At 40.7% G+C, this 9,276-nt stretch overlaps 1 protein-coding gene across 1 annotated transcript; it reads right to left on the bottom strand.

Moving 5' to 3' along the window:
- Positions 1-643: 643 nt before the first annotated feature.
- On the bottom strand, positions 644-8,943 carry LOC124675741 (kinesin-like protein KIN-4C). Its single transcript, XM_047211817.1, has 26 exons — positions 8,809-8,943; positions 8,109-8,255; positions 7,372-7,524; positions 7,056-7,282; positions 6,458-6,633; positions 6,235-6,359; positions 6,087-6,123; positions 5,905-5,996; positions 5,704-5,817; positions 5,516-5,629; positions 5,138-5,224; positions 4,861-5,041; positions 4,688-4,782; positions 4,321-4,419; positions 4,136-4,249; positions 3,956-4,072; positions 3,799-3,879; positions 3,633-3,704; positions 3,467-3,557; positions 3,340-3,362; positions 3,157-3,242; positions 2,315-2,578; positions 2,045-2,186; positions 1,833-1,931; positions 1,174-1,740; positions 644-1,063 (listed from the first exon to the last, which is right to left on the bottom strand). Exons 1-26 carry the CDS (start codon positions 8,941-8,943, stop codon positions 740-742), a joined length of 3,762 nt encoding a protein of 1,253 aa, XP_047067773.1. The 3' UTR covers positions 644-739.
- Between the last annotated feature and the right edge of the window lie 333 nt (positions 8,944-9,276).

The raw sequence follows: 9,276 nt of genomic DNA, 5'->3' as shown, positions 1-9,276 counted from the left end.
GTCGTTTAACTAGTTTGGTCACTAGAACTCGGCTTGTATTTCATTGTTAACTTAATGTAATTTGAGGAGCTAGTTTTATTTTATGGATATTGGTAACTCGTTTTTCTGAACTACTGGACTTCTTGTCTGCATTATGTTAAACATGAAAGTCTATTCCAAAAATCTCTGCCTTGAATCAGCAAAACCATGTCAAATCAGTAGTAAACATCATCCTCTACAAACGGGGTATATCAGACTTTCGATAACACAGGAGGGCAGCTACTGGATGCCTCTTCAAGGTGGCAGCTACTGGAAGAAAAAAATACAGAAGGCAAGAAGAACATGGAAATGGCTCTGTTGAAGTCAATGTCCATGACCCGTCCATTTACCAGGAATCTAACAATCAAGTATCATGAATTCATGACCAACGAAACATGCATATCAACAGCACAGGGACGGGGATCAGCAACTCCAAGTAACCTCCCGCCACAGTATACAGCAGGGGCAGCAATACTGCTTTCTAAACCTATCCAGTATGGAGAGACACAGTTAAGTTACAATCCCCAGAGAACCGGTGATATAGCTACAGAAAACAGGAATGCTGCTCTGCCGATGCTACAGAAAACAGAAGCTATGTAGGACCTGCCAAGCTAGCTTGGGAGAACCAACTCACCATCGGGGATGCTTGTCGGTTATAACAGTTAACCTCATCCTCTTTTACAATCTCTTTCAACATGTTCATCCATCACTAGCAGGCCGGTCATCCCAAGTGGTGGTTCTCCTTTTCAACGGCGGCATTCTTTCTTGACCGAGCCGGTGGCCTTGCAGTAACGCTGGTGTTCTCCTTGTTGGTGCTTGCAGACTCGTCGGTCTTGGTGGCGTTGCGGTCTGTAAGAGGGTTGCCCTCGGCAGGCAGTGAGGACATTGCTCTCGGCAGCCTGAGGGGAATATCAGTTCTGTTCTGCGGAGCTGCTTCACAGTTATCCGGTGCAGAGGGCGGTGGAGGAGGCCCTGTAGGGACGAGCTGAATTGTCGACTTGCGCCAGTTTTTCCTCTGCTTTGGTTTTGCCCCGTTTTGTTTCACCTGAAGGGGATTGTGTTATACAAGCAGACAGGGCAGTACAAATGTTCATGACAGCGAAAACTGATTAGTTGGTAGTTGCGACAACTCATTATTCCTGAAATAGTACTTACCACATTACTTCCAATGTCCATCAATGGTTTTCTTGATTTGGGCTCTTGAGCTTCTCCCTTCTCGGCCATAGCATTCTCAAGAAGCATGATTCCTTGCTTCACATCTTCCTTCATTTTGGCATCATTCTCTGAAGAAGAAACATTACCAGACTCGCTGCCTTCCTTCTTAGATGGTTCATCATCTATTTCTTCCTTGATGTGCACCCTATTGGAACATTTGGAAGATTTGCATCCACAACTAGGACCACATTGTGAACCTGCAGCTCTGCACTCACAGTATCTGGTGAGCTTGCATGATGATTTTGATGAACACGAGCAACACTGTGAAGCATGCTCTTTCTGGATAGTGGGCATTTCCTCACTAGGCATCTCCAACTTTACATTTGTAAGTGAACTATTGTTACTCGGGTTTGATGTTCTGCGTCGTGTATTGACTTTCCTGGATGATTGTACCCAATCTGTATCAGATCCATCATCACTCATATCCTCTAATTCTTCCGACTCCTCGGCATCTGATATTTCCATGTCATCCGACCAGTAGGAGCTGTTCTTACCGGCTCGAGCATTCTACATTAAGGAGGCACGCCATAAAAAGACTGAGTACAAAATATCACCAGACATAATCTAGATGAAACTGAAACATAAATATAGCTAGATACCTTCCGCAAAGCATAAGTTTGACCATCTTCTGGATCAATAATAGTATCACACCTTGAGGCCCTACCAGATTTCTTCGCATTGTTCATTGCAGTGAAAAGCTGCCAATTAGAAGAATGTGTCAGTGTGAGTGATCCCTGAAATCATATCTATGCTATGAAATGCATTTTCAAAAACTCAGTGATGTAATAAAAGTGCTCAATTACGTATTTACCTGCATATTTTGGTTATGTAGATCATTAACTTGTGCTTCCAGTTGTCTCGTTCTGCCATTAAGCGCAACCACTTTTTCTTTGAGTTCACCAATGACAAGGTCTTTGTCTCTACTCATCACCTCCTTATCATGTAGTTGACATCTAGGCATACAGAAAATTAGAACAGATTAGGGAAACCAGAGACTGTTCATTTATATGTTTTACACAACTTCAATCATGAAAAACAGGTAGTACAGAACATAACAGATTGGTAAACAAGTAAAACCAACCTTGAAGATGATGCTAACTGAAAAAGGTAGTTCATTGTGCTCTTCGCATCAGGTAGGGACCTTATGTGGTTCCATCTGCCTCTACCATTGGACACACGCTCACGCTCCTCTGCTTCAGACAGTTGAGAAGCCATGGACACCATTGCACTAGATGATGATGCCAACATGTTTTCCAGTGCTGAAATTCTAGAACTTCTGGCACTAGGAGACATAGCCTGAGGACAGTCCTTCAGCTTTGCTATTTCCTTTGATATTGTTGCTCTCCTATTTCAAGAAGAACATTTTCTGTAAAATAGATGCAAATCTAATGCAAAAGGCATGACAGTAAACCAGCTAATGTAGAATTTTACAGTCAACTATTTTTTTTTGGAATATGAATAAAGAAACAGATCAGAGCAAACTTGTGTAAGCCCATTATCTACCATCATAAAAATTATATGTTGGAAGAAACCTTGGTACTGGAGTGTCCGTAAACAAGTAGGGAGAAAGATACAAGTCTATATGTTTACATGACATGCAGATTTGAGCTGACCCTACCTACACTGAGCATCAATCCTCCAGTGGTATGGTCAGTTTGGTAATGAAAATGCGTTATTTTCACATCACCAAGTTATGTTCTCGATAACAAAAACCATGTTCAAAGGTCATTTTGGCAATGAAAATGCGTTATTTTCACATGACCTGGTTATGTTCTCAACTAAAACCATGTTCAAATTATTTCCATCGTCTAAACTGCTTGCTGCAATGCACATATACATAATAGACACCACCACCACAACACAATGAAAGGTGTTAGAAACATAAGTTCTGTATCATAGTAACAGAAGGAACCTGAGACTTACTCTTGTATTTGTCGTTCATAGTGTGAGCGTAATTCGTATGCCCTTACAGTAACTTCAAGTTCATCATCAATGGATCGCATCAATGCCTAGTGCATATCAAGAGAATATTTCAGACATAGTACAACACGAAAGTACAACAGACTATTGTATTAACCAAAAGATTGTCAAGTTCTGTAAGAGCACCTGAATCCCTGATCCACTTGTTCCTTGAAATTTCAAAGCCAAAAGGCAGTAACGTCATGAGTTGTGACTTAAGAGTACATAAATATCTCAATAACACCAGAAAAGAATTCACTCTGTAGTTTCTTACCATATGTATCCCGGGTGGACTTCTTTGCTTCGAGCAAATCTTTTAGTCTTTTCGCGGCCATCGCAGCTTCTTCAGTTTTTCGCTGTAAAACCTACACGGAGCACGGCTGGCATAACTACCAAGTTACTTGGAAGCAATAAGATATATTTTTTTTTAGAAAACTAACCATCTTCTGCTTCTGATTTAATGCCAGGAGTTTATGCATCTCATATTCATTCCGTCTCCCTTCCTTCTTGAGCTAGTTAATGTAAATACACCATTCTCAACATAAGTTCTTTATGAACTCGCAAATTTACAAAAAGCAAAGCTACAACAAACAGTCAAAGAGTAACCTGAAGCACTTCCTTTTCACGGGCAGCCTTCCAAGATCTAAATTGCTCCGATTCTTGTTTAATCTTCTGTTGAAGTTGAACCTAAGATACGATGAAAAGAACATATGTCAGAAGATGGAATTAAATTAAACTTCGAATGGTTTGGAGAAAGAAAAACCTTCTGAGATTTGATGCGTTGAATTTCTCCTTGTAAACGCATTGCTGCATCATCACTTCTTTGTTTCTGTCGTAGCAACTGTTGTTGAGCTTCCTGTTTTTTCTTGAGCTGAGAGACCTGCCATATGGTGGCCAGTTAGTGACTGGGAAAGATAAAAGATCAATTTATGTATTTACAAACCTGGGATTCAAGCATGGTCAGCTTCTGAAGATAGTTCTCTTTCATTTTGTGCGAACACTCATCAGTTGAGGAAGATATATTTGTTAATGCATGACGGAGACTCTCGATTTCTTTCTGTAAACACAAATAAGATTACTACTGTTTCAAGAAATTTGAAGGAATCAACAATATTGAGCAGGTTAAACCTGAAGAGCCTTCTTTTCTTGCTCCATCTCATTTAACTTCGCCTCATAATGTTGCTTGATAACAGAGGTGTCGCTCTTTGCAAATTGTTTCATCTCCGCCTGCAGGAATTAAAATAATAAATAGGTATAATTACACTCGTCCAGTTCCACAAACAGACAGTACTAGAGCATAGTTTTGACTAGAACATTTATAGGTTAACTGTAGGTATCATTGACCATGAGTTTAAAATGGATGATGGGATGAAAAATATTTATTACATGTAAAAGCTAGTCTTGGAATAAAATTTCAATAACAAAGTGTCAAAGTCAATTTAAACAAGTTCTTTTAAATTCGTATATGAACAATTAAATCAAAAGAAAATAATACCTCCTTTTGCTGAAGTCTTTTATCTAGATCCTGCAGCTCCTGATCAAGTTGCTCTTGTAGGGATGAATGTTCTCTTTCCTTTTCTTCTTCTTCAACTTCACCAGCAAAAAACAATGGTGTTTATTAGAGAAAGTTTCATGAACACATGGTATCAACGTGTTTCAATAACTTACTTGACACTTCGGGTGTCCCTTCTTCACAGCCTGAACCCAGATCGTCCAGAAGTATGCCCTTATCCAGTGCAAGTCGATCATGTAAACCATTTCTACAGGCAGTGGAGAACTTTTGCCGTGTTACTTCACTCTCCAACTGTTGAATCTTTGATATATAGGTCTTCATAAGGTCCACATCCGGCTGAGAACAAGAAATATAAACATAAAACAGTTACGGAGGCTGATATGACAATGTACACACAAAACTGCATTTGATAAGAGATTTAGTTTAACACACCTGCTCGCTGCCGTCATTTTCAATATCGTCCCACGATTTCCCATTGCGTGCTGATTCAAGCTTTAACATCAGCTTATCCTTTTCCAGCTGTCAACAAATAATCTATGTGTTATCTGTTGTACTAAATTGCCAAGGCTATTCACGTGAAAGTGGCTAGCAAAATGTCACTATAGAGATGTTACAGAAAATGGTACATGGTATAAAGTAACTGCATATCATGAAGGAATAAAAATATTGCATAAGAGCACCCCACATTACCTAATGAGGGTGAACTCACAAAGCTCTGATAAATAAACATTTGTACAGAAGTATATTATGGCTTCATTGAATCAAGAAAAGTACACAGTTCAACCACAACCAGAAAGAAATCATCAATACCTGGGCAGCAAGTGCACGCTGTGCTAACTGTTCACACGACATTTTTCTTTCCTTGAGCTCACAGTAAAGCTCTGAATTTTTTAATTCAAGTAGAGAGACTTTTTGTTGCAGCAACTAAAAGATGCAGAAAACAACATTAGAGATGCAATAAAATGAACTAATTTGATTAGTCAATGTACCAAACCAACCTGAAGCTCTTCTAATGCTGCACTCCCACTACGGGAAAACAGAAGTTCACTCTGCAGCTGCTCTAATTGACTCCTCAATTTCTGCATTTCTGCTGTAACTGGGTCTCTGTTGATCTATTCAGTAGGATACAAAAGGATAAGCAAAAGATGGCAACCGAAATAAAAGATTCAAAGAATTTTTTGTGGATAGAGCATGCATACCACTGCTTTGTTTTGAATATTTCGTGTACGATTGGCATACTTGAGTGTATTAATGGTTTCCTCTGCATTAGAATCAGCAGGACTAATGCAAGCTGCAGGAAAAGAATAACAAAGAAATTTGATTTTAGTAAGTGCTCCAAGTAGGCCAATATGAGGATATGAGTGTCAAAAATTAGACCTACCAATCATAACGGTTTTACTGTTTCCTCCTAGAGAGTCCTGCAAAAGAACAAATAGCCCTTAGTCATGTATATGTTACATTTCAACATTTCAGTTGTCCGACTTAAATAAGGTGAGATCATATAGAAATACAACTATTATTATGCATACCTGCAGTAGGCGGGTTAATTTGCTGTCCCGGTACGGTACAAATGCTCCTTCCTTCCTCTTCTTTTCATCACCTAACGCACTAATAACATTGCCAAGAGCAAGAAGGCCTCTGTTTATATGTATCCCTATAGCCACAAGATACATAGAAGAAATTCAAAATCGGCTTAACACTTATATACCGAATTAAGCTAACATGTACATATGCAAGAAGAGCTGTCCTGACCTTCTTTAAGCCGCAATCCATCAGCTCCTGTTCGCTTAGCCCTTTCAGAACCAGCCAAGTCAACTAAATGAAATTTTGATGATAAAATATCATAGTCATTATTAGTTGGCTTCTCAGATGTAGAACTTGACGTCCTCTTTTGCTCGATAGAGATCGTGAAGATAGCATGAGAACGGCTGCAAAGAAACAATTACTATTCAAATAAAGGCAGGTTTTATAAATATATATTACAATCAAAATTAGTTGTCCAGGTTGTGTTGTTAGAGCATTTCAATGTGCAAAACAATTGTCCTTGTGAACTTTGCACTTGAATTATTTGAACATATACACTTGAACACACAAACATCATGCAACTAGCTCTTGGTCTCAATTCAAAAACAATAACCAACAAATAGCACGTATGGTAATGCAATAGGAAACAGCAGAATATACAGCATGATCCAAGTCAATTTTCATTGTGTATCTGGTAACCTCTTACAAAGTTACAGCCATGTTACTAGTGGAACCCAGAACAAATGGAAAGTTGTCTAAACAGAAAAGTATGTGTTCATGTGCCCAAAACTGGTCATCACATCATGTAAATATATATGTGACTTACCTTGACTGGCTATTCATGTTTGTACTTCCAGTTGCGCGTGATAAAGAACCTCGCGCCAAGTGCAAGGCCATTTCTTCTTTTGACTTGACCTCAGGCTCTGTCACACCAGCAAGTGTAATGCTACCATTTGCAGTTTCTCGAATCTGAATAGGTACTCTAGCAGGCGCTGCTGCTTTTGTGACAGACCCAGCATCATCAAGTAAATCAAATACTTCCTCCTTGAATATCTGAAGGGAAGAGCAACAAACCAAGAAATGATAATAAGCAAAATATGCGTTGCAATTAAAGTAAATATAAGTTCTACCAGCTAGCGTACCTCGATGAAGGACACCCGAATTAAGAACTCGGTATCACCCTTCATTGCTTCAGCTTTTTTGAATATCGTCTCCATAACTTGTGGAATTATTCCTCCACAGTTAGCTTCACCACTGTAATTGGTACCCATCGTATATGTCTTCCCAGATCCAGTCTAAAGGTTGCACATGAAAAGGCTAAGTCAGAAATAAACATCTAATAAAAAAACTGTACTCTTAACAACTATTGATTGTTACCTTGCTACTGTCTATATTGTATGCCCAAGAACTAGATGTCAGGGATCCTATAACTAAACGGGGTATAGATGTTATTTGGATTGTTGGAAGCAAAGTGGTAATTTTCTTATCTTATTTTATTAAACATGAGACTGGTTCACCAATTATGCCAAAAAGTTAAGGCTACAATACTCAAACTAACCATGTGAATAAGACATTCTTACAGATAGATTTGACATGGTGAATCTGTAGTTCCTAAACTAGACTCTCGATGTAATATATATTCTACAAAACACACTCTTTTATGCACTAATAGTGGTTCCAATTCTAATTCTAAAGTAAATATTAAAGATGAGACGTTTCCAGCCACAAGACAGCAAGAAAGCATTTTCCCAATAAAACGGTCCATAAAGGTTCTATTAGGTGCTAGGTTAACAACAGTAACAGCTCGGAGTGGAGCTATAGAAGTAAGCAATAGTGTTTCCCTATGTGAAAAATACTTTCAAGCATACATGATAAGTACCTGTCCGTAAGCTAGCACAGTGGTGTTATATCCAGCGAATAACGAGTCAATTAGCGGATGCACGCATTGCTCAAATATCAACGAGGAAGGAGATCCGGTGCTTCCGTAGACATGATCATAGGTAAAGACGTGTGGGCCAATTTGGACCTGCAATAGCACAATAGAGCATCGTCAACATCCATTTATTAGACTTATAAGCCATTCAAAAGAAAAAAAAGAAATCCACTGTTAATGTGGTAATCATGTAGTAGATTATATATTAGTTGAGCATTCAATCCGATAAGTGCAGTAGAGTCAAGTGTTCTGGAAGAGAATTCTATGGTGAAACTGAAAATATAACACGATTGCTGCTCAAAATCAAGAAAGACAATGGTCCTAAGCATAGAACCCCCACCACACATATGCTCTTGGTGGATCTGGCCGCCCAAATTATGGTCCAAGAAACTTGAAATCACATACAGCATGTGATTATTATTTTCGACCATACAGAGACATGATTCCCCGGACCACCCAAGAAGCCAGATAAAATCGGAACGAACGAACGAACCAACTCCCAGAACGTATCCTGTCGACCCCAATCTACCATACGCCCACCCGTCGATTCAATCGGTAACCCTAGCCCCTAGGATGCGCGCGTGTCGTGAAAGGTTGGCCAAAGACCAGCAGTAGGGGGGCCACCAAGAAAACGAATCGTACGTACCTGCGGCTCGCCGGGCGTGACGGTGACGCAGTCGGTGCAGCCGAGGAGGAGCTCCTGCGTGATGAGCGGGCGGACGTTGACGGCCACCTTGACGCTGTCGCCCTGCTGCTGCGCGGCCATCTCCGAGCTCCCCATCGGAACCCTAGACAGGACGAATTCCCGCGACGGATCAGGAAGAGATCCCAAGGCATAGAAGATATACAGCGAGAAAACGAGGAATCCGAAGGCTCGGAGCCGTGAATCTGGGAAATCGGGGCGTCGAATTGGGGGGAGTTGGGAATCTGAGGGCCGAGGGTTTTGAATTCGGCTCACCTCAACGCGCCCTCGCCGTGGCGGCGCGTCCCGTGCTGCGCGGGGAGGTCGGGGCGTGTCGGGGAAGGGTGGCGGCGGCGGGGGACGACGCGCTGGGCGACGGCGGCGGAGGGGGAGGAGGATGGGGAGGGAGGCGTGCGAGAGAAAATGGATGGG

Source organism: Lolium rigidum, chromosome 7 (genome assembly GCF_022539505.1).
Source record: "Lolium rigidum isolate FL_2022 chromosome 7, APGP_CSIRO_Lrig_0.1, whole genome shotgun sequence".
In the NCBI taxonomy this organism is placed as follows: domain Eukaryota; kingdom Viridiplantae; phylum Streptophyta; class Magnoliopsida; order Poales; family Poaceae; genus Lolium; species Lolium rigidum.
This window is presented reverse-complemented; position numbering and strand designations above follow the sequence as displayed.

Bases quoted from the DNA above. Each gene is read 5' to 3' on its own strand.
- LOC124675741 (XM_047211817.1), bottom strand. From the start codon at position 8,943: ATGGGGAGCTCGGAGATGGCCGCGCAGCAGCAGGGCGACAGCGTCAAG. The intron at 3,880-3,955 runs GTTTTTCTTTCT...ATCGTATCTTAG, and splicing joins AACGCATCAAATCTCAGAAG to GTTCAACTTCAACAGAAGAT. The intron at 1,932-2,044 runs GTAAATACGTAA...TCTAATTGGCAG, and splicing joins TACATAACCAAAATATGCAG to CTTTTCACTGCAATGAACAA.